Genomic DNA, 17,216 nt, shown 5'->3' with positions numbered 1-17,216 from the left:
GTTATGGCTACTCTAGGTTCTTTGCATTTCTATGTAAATCTTAGAATCAGCATGCCAATTTTTACAAAAATGCTTGCTGGGATCTGATTGGGACTATGTTGAATTTATAGATCAACCGGGGAAGCTCTTTATCGCCTTTGCTGCTCCCACTTCTGAAGGCATCATCTCTCTGAAGCAAAAGAAGGCAGGACTGAGACCGAAACACTGGCTGCAGGGCCCTCTCACAGACAGGCTGCCTTTGCTCCTCGACACTTCCCCACGGCCACCCAGAAGAGAACGTTTCTCCGATCTATTTCTCCTAGGGAGCACTTGGAATGAGGGAAAGTATTTTACATGGAATAAAATTACTTCTGTTTGAAACCTCTATTTCATAGAAAGAATTCCCTAACAGCACCCAAATCATTTAAAAATCCTCTTAGCTCTTGTGTATATTGCTGAACAGATGTAATGGTAATAGGTCTGCATCTTTATGACCCTGCCTTTTCTCCCACAGCGACACCATCCTGCCAGTAGGCTCATAGTTCTCATGACAGGGAGCCTTGTTTCCCCCATTAGACTGAGAGCCCTGTGAGTAAAAGAACTGTATGTTTTTCAAGCAGTACATAGTGCCTGATTGTGGTAAATGAGATTATGTTCAGCTAATTGTCCTTTCCCAAATTCCATGGGAGGTACATACTTCTCTGCATTATTGATGTTGGCTTGGCCACATGACTTGTTTTGGCCAAAAGGATGTTAGAGCATGTGACATAAGCAGAGACTTGAAGGGCACTTTCACAGAAGATTTTGGGCTCTTGGATTTCTGCCTTTCGCCCTAAATGTGTCCTTGTTCAAGGAGGATAAGAGACATGGGAACAGATCTAGCCCCAATCTGCAGCTTGGAGCCAGCTCCACAAAGCTCAGTCAAGACCAGTTGAGCTCCAGAAACTTATGCAAAAGAAATGAATGCTTATTGTTTTATACCACTGAGTTTTGGGGTGATGTGTTACACAGCATTATTGTGGCAATAGCTGACTAATATTCCACTCCAATCTAGCATTTCTATTTCAACAGCTAGATCCAAGGAGTCTGAGAAATTTATAGAAGCAAATCATATGGTCCACTTCTCTAATGGAAAGCATTATAAGGAAGCCACAAATCATTTTCCTCTTCTCAAAGGTTAGTACTGAGAGGACTGGCTTCTTGCTGTGGTAGGTACTGCAGATTGGCAGTGTGAGGCAGAAAACAATCCTCTGCCACTCTCAGCCTCACAAATCCCCCAGCCCTTTCCCTCACCTGCTCAGAGGTTTTGTAAAAGGCCACAGAGGCATTGACCAGTTTCAGCCGGTCTTCCATCTTCAGCATGAGCTGCTGCCAGTGGAGGGCCACCTTCTCCGCACATTCCCGAATGGCATCTGCGTCGTAGTGGCCGGCCTGTAGCAGCGCCTCAGCTTTCTGCTGCACCTGCAGGGCGCTCTGGTGCGTCTTCTGCAAGGAAGTGGCATGAAAGAGGGACTGGGCACAAGGGGAGGAGAGAAAGGTCCGTGGGAACGACCCAGGCGTGGTATGGGAGGGGGTGGAGTGAGGCGTGAGTGGAAAGATGCAGAGAAGTTAAAGAGCTTTAAATGACTGATTCAAACATTTTGTCACAATGACAATTACATCATTGTTCAAAGCATATTTTTTAAAAAGAAAATCATACATTTTCATTAACTAATTGCTCAGGTCCCTAACTCCTGTCCCCACTCCTTTCTCTTCTACTTGCATCACTCTGGGTCTTAAAGACATTTCAGTGTCTGAAGCAGAGAAACAACAGTTGTGTATAAATCTGCTCTCTGATGGGCTCATACGTTAAAGTTCCTTTTCAAATCTAATCACAAAATTGTTCATCACAATGCATCCCATTTTACAGATCAAATAAACACAGCTCAAAAAAATCCCCACGTAACAGAAATCTGGGCCGACACGCAAACATGTTAAACAGTAACATCAGCTGAAAAGGACTGCAGTCGAAGGAATACATTTGGCAGATTAATAAAGCAGGAGAGTAGCATCTCACACCATCCCCTAGCAACCTCACCAAGGGAACTGAGCAGTACAGTAGACAATTCAGCTCCACACGTAATCCTCACATTACTGCATTATGTGCGTTTGCCTTTAGGGTAATATATATAGTAGAAGGCTCATGTTCTTATTCAGGCTCAATGTGGTTTGCATTCCCTGAGTTTACATGTAACTGTAGGAGGTGGTGAGACCAGGCTGGAGGACTGGGTGGCCTCAACTACTGGGATGATTTCAACCCAATGGCGCAGCAGGAATCCGGCTTTTGCAATTTTAGGAAAGTGTGGCTCCGCTGGCAGTGAAAATGATCAGCTAGAAGCCCGGTAACTGACTCTGGAATTATTTCTGCCCTTCTTCTCGGGCAGCAGTGCTAGGACAGCCCCTAAGAGCACATCCTTTCTGCACTCCCTGTGTGTGAGGACAACCTCCCTCCTTTTCACCTCCACTCCCCCTTCACCTCATCCTACACAGCAACCCACACAGCGCTATTCATTTTTCTAGTCTATCAACCACCTCCTGGCTTCCCTTCCTCGTCTCTGAAATCTGTACCCAGTGTTAGCTCTGTCAGCACCACCTCCTCTAGCAGACTAGACGTCCTTATTCCCTTGCTTTGCCACCGAGCCAGCCTTCAAGCCTGATGACCACATCAGCACTTGGGTTCCTAATTGCTGAACGCAGCTGGAAAAAGTAAACTAATGGGCTGAAACGACCCGCTATAAATCCCTGGTTTCTTTCTCTGTTTTACTTATTGGCAGCATTTTCTTTTCCTGTCTCCTAAATGTGGAGGTGCCCCAAGGCCTGTCCTCTTTTTTTTTTTTTTTTTTTTTTACTTCTGCAGAGCTCTTATCTCTTTCCTTGATTTCCATTTCTCCTCTTTGTAAACGACTCCCCAGCCTACATCTCTCACCTCAACACCTGACCCCTTATCTTTGTCTTTGGATCTGAGGGGAAGCTGCCTGCTACACCTCTCACCCAGGTCAGCAGCACCGACTCAGTGGATCTATCTGTCCGCTCATGTTAGTTAGTTGCCTACAAAGATGCATTCTCAGTGAAGGAGTGAAAGATCTTCCTAGAGAGGGGAGGACCCCTCACCAATAAATGGGAATGTTTTTACTGTCCTGTCAGAGCCTCCACCTTCCTCCCAGACATCTCCTCCAGTTCCACATCTAAACTAAACTCCTCCTTCCTCTAAAACAGTCCTCCCAGGGCACTTTCCAATTCTGCGGACGGTGCCCTCCTCTCTGCCACCTAACATCACAATCTCATCACCACCTTGTCTGCTGTTCCTCACCCCGAATCCCAGTCCAGCCCTCACCACCTCCTAACTAGACTGCTGTGCTGGTCACCCAACTAGTCGTCTTGCCTTCCATGTCTACTCCGTTCAACCCATCCCTTGCATTGCTGACAGATTCATTTTTTGTAGTAGGAAGTGCTTGGATTAAGTGATTTCTGATGTCCTTTTCAGCGCTAAATCTTGAATTTTATGCTATAAACCTCTCTCCCTTCTTTCAATTCAAATGTCTTCAGTAGTTCCCTCATTGCTAGGAAATTAAGCCCAAACTTTAGACCATGTCATTTATTTTTATTTATTTATTTTTTATTAATTTCAGAAAGAAAGGGAGAGGGAGAGATAGATGGAAACATCAATGATGAGAGAGAATTATTGATTGGCTGCCTCCCGCATGCCCCCTACTGGGGATCGAGCCTGCAACTCATGTGCCCTTGACCGGAATCGAACCCGGGACCCTTCAGTCCACAGGCCGACACTCTATCCACTGAGCCAAAGCAGCTAGGGCGACCAAGTCATTTAAAGCTTCAAAATGTGGTCCTAATAACTTCCATGCCATTATAACCTCCTATTTCCTTACAAACACGCTTTGAAAACACACCATACTCTTTTTGTTTTTGTTGCCTTCAGTCTTCCTCCCCATCTATGTTCCAGTCGCCCTTTGACACTCCTCTGACCTCCTTCAAAGTGGCCTTTCCAGACAGCCTGAGCCTCACCAAAACTACCCTCTTCTGAACTATATCACTCGTCCAACCCTTGACTGATTCTCCTTACTTATTCTGTGGAACTCTCAGGCAAGGACTATTTAAAAACTCACTTGAATACCTGTCATTTAACCAGCTGTGTACTCTGTGCTAGGCACTGTGCTTATGCATGTTCTTTTCTAGTTCTCATGACACCACCACAGGTAAATATTACTATTCCCTTTTCACAGATTAAGAAACTAAGGCTCAGCTGGTTAAATGACTTGCCCAAAAATGTACAACCAAGGAAGTGATAAAACCAGAAATAAGATTCAGGTTTGATCTATTCCCAAACCTATGTCCTTTCCACTATGTCACATCACATCTTGAGCAATCGGAATGGTATCTACATCTACAGTGTCTCATTTAGAGGAAGGGCCCACCAAGTGATCATTTAGCAATTATGATAATTATCTGGCCTCCCCTCAGTATATGAAACCAGCAAATAATTGTCATCATGAACCTGTTATTATGTCTTTTTCTCTGACAGAGGAGGAATAACTTTAATTTTCCTGTAATTTATGCTATGTAATAAATCCTCTTGTTTTTCCTAAAATTCATTATCATCTAATAGTCCTGGGAACCCTTTCCTCCTGTAATTTCCAAAATGATAACCTCTTATGTACATGACATATGACAACCCTTTGCATTGCTAGGTCTGAGTAATTATTTTGCATTTATTTCTTCTTATCTAATCCTATTGATTGCTATATCTTTAAGACATGGATTATCAAAGATGTTAATATTTAGTAGCAGAACACGGAAGAAAATGGAACCATATCAACTGAATTTATTAACCAGTTACAACTACTGGATCACTATTACTTAACTCAGTCTACCATAATGCTTAAGCTTGACATCTGTAAGAGGATTTCAGATAAAAATGGAATTTAAAATCAAGTTTTTCTCTATGGTGTTCACAGTCCTTGAAGGCACATCAGCCACACATCTTGGATACTACCACACAATAATCCAGGTTTGCTGATAAAACTATGCTTCTGTATGCACTGTCTACTACTCTCCGTTCTGAATGGCTCTGGGGAGTGTTCCTGAAACCAAGGCCACTTCAGGTAAAAATTCTGACCTCCTTTTGTGGGACCAAAACCTTAAAATTGATGAGGCCACCCAGGCGAGTGTGAGCAAATTCTGGTTTGCCCAGGATAGTTCTGTATATGCCTGTTTTCTGGCTTAGTTATAAATATTTCCATCCTTCACTCTTAAAAATGTCTCTATTTTAGCAATAAATTATATGGTCACCCTACCTACAGCTATTTTATTTTCCTTTCTGGAATCCGGGGTTCCTTCTGAGGGCCCAAGAAGTCAAATTATGCTCCCTATCAGCAATCATTGTAAAGGCTTCCGGTAACACCAACAGAATGGGTTAAGCCGAACCAGACTAGTTAGATCTGCCTTCAAAGTGCTTAAATCATCCATGGCATATTCCCCCCATGCAGAACCCGCTGTACTAGTAAACGGACATGTTTAGAGAGAAGCACAAGGCCACCTGAAGGAGGAGTGTACGTTGAAATTCTGGTTCTGTTCTCATCATTATTCTAGCCATGCTACAGACCCTGCCTATCCTGCATTCCCAAGATCTTCCAGAAATCCTATCTGCTCTGCCATGTCCTCCTGAAACCATAGGCAAACTCTACAAGGGCCTCTAGCTCAACATCAATTCCAAGAACATCTGATCAAGTTGCACCCAAGCATTTAAGAGACATCTATGCTTAGTGAGCCTTCATTCTGTAAGGATGCAACGGCATCTACCACAAATTAACACATGATGCATATGCAAGTCATGTCAGAGTTAGTCATTTAGATAGAGTTGCAAATGCTTTCACCCACTATTTTCCACTAGCTCACTGAGATGCTCAAGTGCGTCATGACATTCGGTTTTACTTTCCCAATGTCTGATTAAGGGACTTAAAATTGAATTACCTGCCAGGTACATAAACTTTCACATGCAATATAAACAAGGAGGAGGTATGGCCAAGAGCCGTCTGCTCCTGCTCAGCATCCCTCCCAGCCTGATGGCATTCCTCCGGTCTGACAGGCAAACCTTCGTTCTCCACACTGCTCCTCTCCCTGGGCCTTGTCCACTGGGTGCCTGATTCTTGACTGCAGCCCCAGTCCTGATTTTTTCTTTACGGTAAATAGTTCCCAGCCTCTCATGTGTGGGCATGCCAGTAAAATGCCACAGAGACAGCTAGCGATAATAAGACTTCTCTCTTCTGGCTAGTTCTTCCCTAGAAAATTATTTGTGCCCATACGGTGTGGGTAATATACAGTATATTTTACAGGCTTAAATCCCAAACAGTATCCTAGTACTAGCAGCTGTTCCTGAGAATATATCAGAAATCTTATAGAAACATGCCATTCACGTTCATGCTATTTTTACATGTATAGATGGTTTTTAGAAACTCCCCCCATTGCGGATCCATCCCAGGACCTAGGGAGTCGGACAGGAGCACAGGTGAACGGCCTTTGCAACTTCCCCAGAGCTGTGGCCTTCTCTGATAGGCCCTTCAGTCAGAGAGCTCTCTATCTGCCACCCACAGGATGGGTCTGGATAATTAAGTTGGTCATCTTCCTAATCTTACCTTAAGGACCATTTAATTAGAAAATTAAATGGTTGAAATCAATCAACCACTAGTTTAAAAATGAGTGGCAATCAACTGGATTACTGTATTAACCATATACTTATTGGCATGAACAGTTAAAATTGTATCACTGTAGTAGAAAATTCTCAATAACAATAATTTTTTGTAGAAGATAACACTTTGCATTTGTAACACACTCAGAAGTGGGTCAAAATTTATGCTGAACCATAAGTAATGAATGTCTTTGACGTTTTCCTTCTTTATCTCTTTTCCCATTGGTATTGAGCTTATTTTATTTTAATATCATTCCCATGTCTCATTTCCTACCATTTTCCCTGACACCACGCTAAAGCAATCAGCTCAAGTCTCTTTGGGAAGGATAATGTTCTAGCAGAAAAGATCATTAAAGGTATTATTTAAAGTAAGATAAGACTTATATTAGATGATCATAAGTGGAGTTTTATTTTAAAAGCAGCATCACTGAACAACTACTCTCAGTGGAGCAACCCATCCAGCGCTGTCTGCTCCTGTGATCGCTGTTCTTGTAAAAAGGCCGAATCTGACAATGGAATCAACCTTACATGTAAGCTAAGCGTTTAACATGGAATCCTAATTTACTAATGACTCTTTCACTTGTTCATCCTCAATTCTGTGTGACCTTTACATTTCTCACATGGTGCATAGTCCACAAGGAATAAAAAACTCAATGCACCAGGGGGCTTGAAGGTTAAAGGTACCAATTAGAAAGAAAGCAAATCCATGTTTGTAGTGTGAATACTTGAGTTCTAAAACCAGGCCTCCTTGTGGGGGTTAGGGAGCGTAAACCCTGCATTGGCTTCTCCATCAATTCCTGGAGAGTAGGGAGGCTCCCTGGACCATTTCACTAGGAAGAGTGAGGGCATCATTACATAAAGGGACACCCACACATGAGAAATCGTCCCACTTGAACCACAGAACAGAAAGGGGAGGGGAGGGCGGTGCAGCCAGATGTGGGTGTTACCTCGATGGCCAACTGGAACTGCTCGTGCTCCCGCTGCAGCTGCTCCGCTTCAGACAAGGAGCTGGCGTTGACCAGGCTGGCGTTCAGCATCGACTCCCCATTGCGGATCCATCCCAGGACCTAGGGAGTCGGACAGGAGCACAGGTGAACGGCCTTTGCAACTTCCCCAGAGCTGTGGCCTTCTCTGATAGGCCCTTCAGTCAGAGAGCTCTCTATCTGCCACCCACAGGATGGGTCTGGATAATTAAGTTGGTCATCTTCCTAATCTTACCTTAAGGACCAACCTCATTCCCAGCTTCATATATTCTTTCCTACCTTTATCATGCCTCGGTCCCGATTTTCTCACCCACTTAATTTAAACATTACTTTATCTGACTGCATTGTATGTCCATTTCTGAAGTTCCTCCTGGAACACAGAATGGTATAAATAAGCTCCCTCTGTTGGTACCCTTTTCTTTTTTAAAGGCCCATTTTAAATGGTAATAACGTCTTGAAATCTACCAACCTAGTCACTCCCATTAGAAAGGACCTCTGGGTCACCTAGCACAGCCATACCATTTGGCACGTACCACCTTTGTGGCGCTCACCTCAGGCTGCCTTTGGTCAATTATTCCGACCTATGTTTCAATTCTCCCCTTAGAAGGTAAACTTCCAGAAGAGCAGAGTATTCTATTAGTCACATTTTCATCTCGTATAGTGCCCAGCACAGTATCCAGCATATGAAGGGTATGCAGTAAAGTTTTTGAAAGAGTTGAGGGGTTATCTATGGCGAACACCCAGGTCACACCTAAGAAGTGGGTCCAACCTCCCATGCCCTGCAAAATAGCCAAGGTAGACAGGCTTGAGCTTTGGCAGGTAAGCAACCCAAAGGAGGGAGGAGGAAGGAGGATAAAGAAAACAAGCAAAATAGTGTAAATAATCCATAACGGGAAAATTAGAAAAAGGGAGAATAAGTTATAATTGATTTAGAGGCTAGGACTCAGCTGAGTAAAATTTCTAGGTGACCTTAATTAGTCCTCAGCGAGGGAATATTAGCGTAGAAGGAGAAACAGCTGACACCATCTAGACCAGCGATTCTCAACCTGTGGGTCGCGACCCCTTTGGGGGTCGAACGACCCTTTCACAGGGGTCGCCTAAATACATCCTGCATATCAGATATTTACATTACGATTCATAACAGTAGCAAAATTACAGTTATAAAGTAGCAACAAAAATAATTTTATGGTTGGGGGTTACCACAACATGAGGAACTGTATTAAAGGGTCGCGGCATTAGGAAGGTTGAGAACCATGGTCTAGACAGTCCTAGGACCTAGGTGAAATGGGCATGTACAATTATCCAGCTAATAGTGTTAGCACAAATAATCAACCTGGAAGAATCAGGCCTTGAAAATCTACCTTGTGTCTGGTCACCAGCAAATTGCCAAGTATTTTCTTTATTAGGAAATCTGAGAGTTTTATTGGAGAAAAAATTCTTTTGAAATGTCAAACTCAGTAAATACCACATATCTGTCACTTCCACACAAACAGAAGTCACCACAATCTGTTTCAGAATATTACTTTCTCCTCTCAACTTCTTCATGTTAAACAATTAGAAAAATACTCAGCCTGGTTTCCTAGGCCATAACCCTCATAGACATTTTGCCAATTTCCTCCTTGGGCAGACAATGACTGGAGCCATATCGTGCATGGATAATTTGGGGGCAGACATCCCGCTGAAGCAGGGCTCTCTGGATTGAGATGTTAATTTATGGCCGGTCTGGCAGATTATGGATGAGGTACAACTATTGTACAGCAAATAGTTGCAGGAAATAACTGCTCAGAGTGTATGTGTGAAATCTCCGACGCCACTGGTGTACTATGGCTGGCTGGCTCGAGGGGCGAATGACTTCCCAAAGCTGCCTGTAAGTTTGGGTGCAAGCATACACGGATTGTGTGCTCCAAATGCTTCATCTTTTTGCAAAAGGGACCTCTCAATGTACATTTCTGAACTATGTAGTCCTTCTGCCATGATTCATTGCTTTTTGCTTGGTTCAAGATTAATCTGAGAGTGTCAGAGAAACATTTTCTCCACATACATCACAAATCAATGCTGGAGGGGCAATTTGATTCGGGCCTCCTGAGGAGATGTTCCTCTCCAGTCTTAGCCAACTGAAACATCAGTTGTAGCTGTGGTTGTGGGATCCCCATTTACCAACTTTTCCATTTAGAAATATTGTGGGCTCCAGCCTTTACCTCTTTCATTAAATCATGCCATATCTCTGACATCCTTGCTCACTTTTATTTCCCAAACACTGTTTATAAAGGCATTGCAGGACTTTAAAGCGGGAGACTTGATTTTAGGAAGATAAAAAATGCATGGCAGTTTATATCCATCCTCAGGTTCAGTCAGGGTGAGACTGATCCCTATGATTGAGTTAGTCCTAGAAGCAGAACTGAGATAGTATAGAAAGAGCACAAAATCTGAAGTCAGCACACCTGGCTTTGTTACTAACCCTCTGAGTCTCAGTTTTCTCATTTGTAAGGTTAGGATAGCAGTACCGTCACCCTCTGTAATCAGGGTTGATGCAACATAGCAGGATAATAGAGGTGGTGATCATTTTTAGTTCTGGAGCAAAGCCAGGTAATGCTATGATTCTTCATTTGTACCTCTCACAATGAGAAGAGAGAAAGTCTGGGAATATTAATTTTTGTCCCAGTATTTGTAGTATTTATTGGTGTATTCTGGCCCTCCTGATGTTCGGTAGGTATCTTAGCTATTTTGTTATCATCATTCTTTGTACTCTGATTAATGACAATTCTTGTTGGTGTAATTCTCTATTACTATAGTCCTTAGTGTTCCTGGTTCACAAGGTTGGTTATTTATTCTTTGGTGAGCATTCAAATGAATGCAAGGTAGTAGAAGAAATATTATAATAAAAATGAGAAAGTGTTGGTTCTACCATCTTGAGCTGTGTGAGTTTGGAAACATTTCATCTCTCTGAGGCTCAGTTTTCTTTTCTGTAAAATGGTAACCCCTTGCTTGCCTAAGTCACAGGGCAAAGATGAAATAAAATAATTAATGTGACAGTACTTTGCAAACCATAACATATAATCCATCAAGTGAACATTTTATGCTGATCAATCACTGAGGCAACAGTTTACCTATAGGTTAGATGATCTTTGAAGGTCACTTTGAGCCCTAACATTTCATACTTCTTTCAACATTCTGGGACTGTCCCTATAACCATAGTATACCAGAGAACTTAGCTTCCAGAAATGAGGGAATGAAAGAGTATGGATGCTTGGGGACTCAGTCAGAGCTGAGAGGGGGAACAGAAATGGAAATCTATTGCTTCCTTAGGCCAAGAAAGCTCAGCGAACTGGGTTAGGAGACTTGTTTAGTTAACTGGATGTGGATGTCCACAAACGAGGAAGCCATCCAAGCTGGGCAGGTGGACCCTGCCACCACGTGGGCTGAGAAAGCTGCAGGTACATGGCTGTGTTCTCTAGGTCATGCTGACAATAAGTCTGTGAGGTTGCACTCAAAGCCATTGACTCCAAGGTCTGCGACTGCAGATATCATCACGAGGCACAGCCACTTCTGAAACCCCAGCCACAGGAAAACCATCAGCCCCTCAGATGGTAACTGGGAGCCTCTCATGGTTTCAATGTTTCTTAGTTCTAAAGATTCACGATGTTTGAGACTGTATGGGTTCATCCATCATGGTTTTATAAGCCATGACCATGTGTCTTCTTCATTATCGCCACTTTGAGAGAAATGGATAGTGGTTGCCTCTTTTTTGGATTTATTCCAACTCTTTTCTAAGTTCTAGGTATAGTGAACCCAATTGAACACAGTATTCTCGACAGGAATATGAGAACAGGATAATATTTTTCTCCTTTGTTTTGAATGTCCATCTTGACACTATGCAAATTTTGGCCAGTATTTGCCCCATAGGGCAATCTAAGTCAATATCTTTAGTAGACAAATACATGTGGTTTCTTTCCCCATTGCTTAGAGCCCCCAAATCTTATAAATCCACTTTGGCCTATTTTCTGCTAAATGCACTGCTCTTCAGGAATACATATGGAAATTCATTTAGTTTTATGCCCATTAAATAGGCTATTCAAATCTTCCTGAATTATCAAATAAATGTGAGATCATCCTTACCAGAGTAGCAATTTTCCTGGAAAGCAATCAGAGCATTCTGTGGGGTCTGGTGAAAAATCTGAATGACTTTTCTAGAAGAAAGGGGGCATCTGGGTGATCTAGGGCCCTGGACCATGGGCTGTAATCAGGAAAGTGGTTGCCCTTTAAGACTTAACATTTTTCTGGAGGTATCTGGGCCATTTACCTTACATACAAAGTCCTAGGTAATCCCTCAGGAAAAAAATCAGTTGCATTAACCAATTTCCTTTGTCCTGAACACTTGAAAATAATTTTCAGTCTAATGTCTGTGGCATTGTCCCCCTCAAAGTTTCAGTTTCATGTAACTGTGACATAACAACACTTAAGGTTATGATGGCCACATCTCAACCTTTCCTCTGTGAGAGCTCTAATGACAGAGCGGTATAATAACACATTGTTGTTCTCTCCCTTTCTGTCCCCATTGATGGCATTTCCATTAAATGTCCTTTTCCTTTTATTCTTTTCTTTTTTTGAGAGTATATTCAAAAGAAAACTCTCAAGCTGGTGTCTAAATGTAGCCCCATTGATCAATACTGACATCTAAATTAACTCCCTCTTTCCAAGTGTCGACAGCTTCTGAATCAATATTTCCTGCTCCACCAAGTTCCATCAAACGCAAATGCCTGCTCTGAACAGGACCAGACAACTCTTTAGAGAAAGAGCCTTGCGTCGACTAGGAAAACAAGTCTGTCTAATGAGGCATGGTGGCTGGACCGAACAGCAGTCCCTGGTCACCCCCAAGGCCGCTGTCCTTTGCAAAGGCCTCCACAGTTTCCCTAAATTCTGATGCGAGCAATCCAGCCCCATCTGGAACTCCAGTCCCACTGTGTGTCATTCTGAGCATGGCGGGAGACGGGGTTTCCTCAGCCCCATAGGAGGGTTCTGATTTGGTTCTCCAACTCATACAATGCTGAATGCAAATGTACACAGACATTCGTCAAGCCTGAATTATTCATAGATAGATGTTTCACTTTCCCATTTGACAAACTGTGTTATCATCATCCCAGCTCCCCATTCTACACAGGATGTATACTTGGAGGATGAACATGCATTTCCATTTTCGTATCAGTCACACACAAAAAACAACATAATTAGGGTGTTGGCTCTACACTATTAATGCTGGAGCAAAACAATAAATAAGTAAAAAACCAGGAACAAAAGCAAAAGTAGATTCATTTCAAAGTCAAATAGGGATAATTTTCATCTGCTCTGTTTTGTTCGGATGATCGTCCCTGCCACTGTCCACTGACAGGAATAACAGCATGCAGAGCAGAGGACCTCATGACCTCTGGAGCCCGCTGAGTGAGCGGGCAGGTGCCACCTCGCTGCCAGCTGTAAACCACGCCTGCGGCCAAGGAAACCCAGACTGCATGCTGCTGCAGGGCTTCTTTCTCTTTCCCCAGAAACCCCAGGGTGGGCGTGGGGTCTTGCAGAGGCAAATTGTAGGGCCCTGGATTTAGGAGGCCTGGGTGCAAGTTTTAGCTTGAGTTGGTCAAGAGGCCCTGGGAGCACTAATCCTATGGTACCTCAGTTTCCTCATTTGTGAAGTAAACATACACCACTTCCCCTATAATGAGATCACGAATGAAAAAATATTTCTCATTTGAAAGAAAGTACTATCATTACTGCCAAGAGTGTCTGATTTGTATTCTCCTCACTGCTCCGGGCCTGCCGGGATTCCCACCGTGTCCCCGTGAATAACATTTCTCTCCAGAGAGCCACGCGGGTTCCCAGTGCAACTACGCGGAAAACGATTTCGATGGCAGCGCTCTGATCTGGTCTTGCCTGGGGCTCAGTGGGGAATCTTTAGCACAGCATGTGTGGGCTCTGGCTGAGCACTGACTGGGGGAGAAGGGGAGCACAGAAGATACTTTTGTCCACTTTAATAAATAACAATGTTATAACTAAGACATAGGCATTAGCAAGGAATACCCTGACTCCAAGGGACCAAGCAATCATTAAATCAAATATGATGTTTCTGTTCCCTGGGGTACATGAATAGATTTAAATCTAAAAGCTCTAGCAGTCAGTGTACATAAGGGTAAAATATGTAGTATTTTTTAAATGTGCCATTGGTCATTGTATGTCCCTAGAGATTCCTAGAGACCTGGGTATGTCCTTAGAAAAATGGCTAGTATCATATCTCATATAGATAAGAACTCTTTTTCCTTTTTAAAATTGACTTTATTGTGGTAAGAAAATGCTATCGGAACCACACTGAAAAGAATGATGGCAACTGCTACCACATATTGACTATCAGCTATGTGACAGGGACTACACTAGGCACACAGGGGCCCCAAATTAATCAACCGAGCTCTAAAGGCTCCATATACTTATTGATAAAGGATTTGTATTTCCCATGAACTGTATGCCAGGATTGGGGATGCAAAGGAAGAGAAACACCTTCAGTGACTGAGGGCAACTCAGGAATGCTCTCCTTAGATTGTTATGAAAGAGGAATTATGCATTTCTTGTTAGGGCCACTGGACCCTTAGACCTGTTTGTCAGATCCAATAGATGGCAGCCCAGCTTTCAGAAGCTAATACAACCATTCCTTCACGTATCTATTTCTGAGGTCTGGTTACACCTGTGGCTCTGTCTGCCTCACCCCATATGAGGAGCAGGCCCAGCCCCGTTGGGAAGCCCGGGTGGGAAGCCTGAGTGGAAGGTGGAGGAGCCAGGCTCACCTGCTTGACCTCAGCCTGGAGGTGCCGCAGTTGGAGGCACTGCTCGAGCCGCTTATGCGTCTGTTCCGCATTGAGCTCCAGCTCATGCTGCTTCTCGTGGAGGAACTCCAGTAGCTCTTGCACCTGAGCTGCCAGATCAATGTCTTTCTCACAGATTAACTCAATTCCTGATTTAAAAAAAATAAACAATTAAAAACCAGGTAGTACCATAAAGACTACATTTCATTCAATATTCATATGAAAGCTGGAATTCAGAAACGGCCATTATCAGCACCCTCCCAACTACTATGCATCCGTCTGTGAAAGTGGTCAGACGGCCATAACGGGCTTTGTTTGGGATGCTCCCACATGGCATCTCTTTTGGGTTAACTGGTCCTTTGCCTGGGACTAACTTTTCAACAGATGGTCAGCTCCTTATATCGACTGGTGTTATAGAGAGCTGGTTCCCTGGAAGTCCATCCCCAGACAAGACAGCACCCAGCAGTCTCTGAGGGGGGATTTGCCAACTCCCAGAATAGTCACAATCCAGCCTCTGGATCGTACTGGGAAATATAAAACAAACCCAAAAAGACGGTCTTAGGCACTTCTGCCCAAGGCACATTCTCGTTAGCTGGTCAGCTGGGGAGCCCACCAATCTCAGTGGATGGCTGACTGAAAAAGAAATCTGATTTGGAAGATGTCCCCATTGCTCTCACACCATCAGACATTCACCTCTGCCATCACAGATACACCTGCAGCATACAGTCGGGGGAGTACAGGGGACGGCTATACTCGCGGAAGGACATTCATTTCTATAGAGGCAAAAAATAGTGTTTTATATAATGACAATATGGGAGAGTGGGAAAGAAATTTTCTGGTGTTACATGGTAATAATTTCAGTATCTTCTCATGTTTATTTTTTTTCTGTCAGTTTCATAATTCCCAGTCCTCGCTCCTGAAATATTCACAGGAGACAGAAAAGAGCAGCCTGTCCTTTTGGCAGTCAACTCCCTCCACTTACTATTTTCAATTACCGAGAGGATGAGGTAGAGCATCTCCTTGACTGAAATAAAAAATAAGAAGGAATACAACATTTCTACATCTGCAGTGCTCAGCTAAGTGGGATGACCCTTGACCCCATGTTTACCTTCTGAAAATCTAATTAAAATCCATCTGCAGAAGTAGATGCTCTTTCCTGCTTCCATATACCATGTGGGTTTTTTCCAGCTTGGTTTTCATTCTGCACGTGTCTCTGACGTTTAGGATGCTGGGCTTGGGCAAAGTGTCTTTCTACAGCAAGCTCATGGGTCACTCCTGCCACACTGCTGCTAAATAGGCCTCTACACCTAGTAACGCATCAAAGGGGTCATCCACCTGCTTAGGACATCATCCAGAAGAGGCTCACAGCCTGCCTTTCTTTCACATCTACCTCGCTTGGATTGTTTTCTGAGAGATGAACACAGGAACTGGAATGGGTGAGGACGATGCCTAGGACACCTCTGTGCTCCTCAGTAGCGCATCATGTTGTGGATTGAGAATGGGAAAACAGGAATACTTACTCCAGCTGCACCCAAAAGAATAGAAACTCCCCGCTCTCTCCCACTGCCTCCAACACATTGAAATGGCTCCCAGTTAAAACTCATCAGTTGGCACATATCCATCCATCAACAGCAAATAGCTTTCTTGTGTTGACATTACTTCCAATCAGAGGCTTAATTAGCCTCCTCAGGGGCTCTCAGAAATGCAACAAGAATGTTTGTTCTTTGTATCAAGCATTGAAGTGTATCCTATATAATAAAAGGCTAATATGCAAATCGACCAAACAGCAGAACAACTGGTGGAATGACCGGTTGCTATGATGCACACTGACCACCAGGGGGCAGATGCTCAATGCAGGAGCTGCCCCCAGCCTGTAGGCCACAGGCCAGCCAAGGTGGGTGCCAGCAGGGCCCCCCCCATCGCCCTGCTGGTCACCCCACAGATCAGCCCTGATTGCCGGCCAGGCCTAAGGACCTGACCCATGAACGAATTTCGTGCATTGGGCCTCTGGTTTGTAATAAAATAGTTTGTCAGTCTCCTTATAGAATGTTGTATTGAAGTTTCTGATGTGCTCCCACAATGCCCTGTTCTTATCCCTCCATCAGAACACTTGCATTGAGGCTTGTCCCTTATTAACTTGTCCATGCTTTCGCAGAAATGCAGGATCTCTGATACTAGATCCAAGTCTGTCTTATGCCTCTTCCCATCTTCAGGATCTAGCCAAGTGCTTGACTCATACACCCAATAAATACCTGTTCCTCTTTAGGGAGGAACTCAGGCCATGTGCAGTGGTAGGAAGTACCTGAGAGCTTTGGGGAAGGACAGATGTAACTTTGAATCCATGGGCTGTAACCTATCCATGGTATCTGAACTCCATATCCTCTCTGAGCCTGGGTAAAATGGGAATCCCAAGACTTCTGAGCGTGTTGTGAGGTCTCAGAGATAAAGTGCCAGTATATACAGTGCCTGGCCTTTAATAGTCTAAAAATTACCCATTTTCCCACTTTTTCCTTTCCCTTAGGGAAATTATAACACATTCACTATTGATTACTGATGGGACTGTGGAATAGTTTGTATAAAATGTAAACATAAAATCTTACCATTGGTATTTATGTACTTGCTCAAAGTATATAATTAGAAACTATGGAGTTTGGTTGCTATTAGACCAGTGCT

At 43.5% G+C, this 17,216-nt stretch overlaps 1 protein-coding gene across 26 annotated transcripts in view; it reads right to left on the bottom strand.

Moving 5' to 3' along the window:
• The window catches only part of KALRN (kalirin RhoGEF kinase), a 635,703-nt gene that overhangs the window by 249,449 nt on the left and 369,038 nt on the right, over positions 1-17,216 (bottom strand). For 19 of the 26 annotated variants that reach the window (XM_070406353.1, XM_070406356.1, XM_070406366.1 and 16 more), the window contains exons 15-17: positions 14,526-14,692; positions 7,669-7,788; positions 1,273-1,491 (exon numbers count right to left, since the gene is read on the bottom strand). In XM_070406353.1, coding sequence (XP_070262454.1) covers positions 1,273-1,491; positions 7,669-7,788; positions 14,526-14,692 — 506 coding nt within the window. The remainder of the gene's footprint in view (positions 1-1,272; positions 1,492-7,668; positions 7,789-14,525; positions 14,693-17,216) is intronic. The other 7 variants (XM_070406358.1, XM_070406367.1, XM_070406369.1 and 4 more) reach the window with 1 other exon arrangement.

Source organism: Myotis yumanensis, unplaced genomic scaffold, assembly GCF_028538775.1.
Source record: "Myotis yumanensis isolate MYYU_CA2020_CCGP unplaced genomic scaffold, mMyoYum1.0.hap1 SCAF_2, whole genome shotgun sequence".
In the NCBI taxonomy this organism is placed as follows: domain Eukaryota; kingdom Metazoa; phylum Chordata; class Mammalia; order Chiroptera; family Vespertilionidae; genus Myotis; species Myotis yumanensis.
Note: the sequence above shows the minus strand (reverse complement) of the source record. Positions and strands in the feature narration are given on the sequence as shown.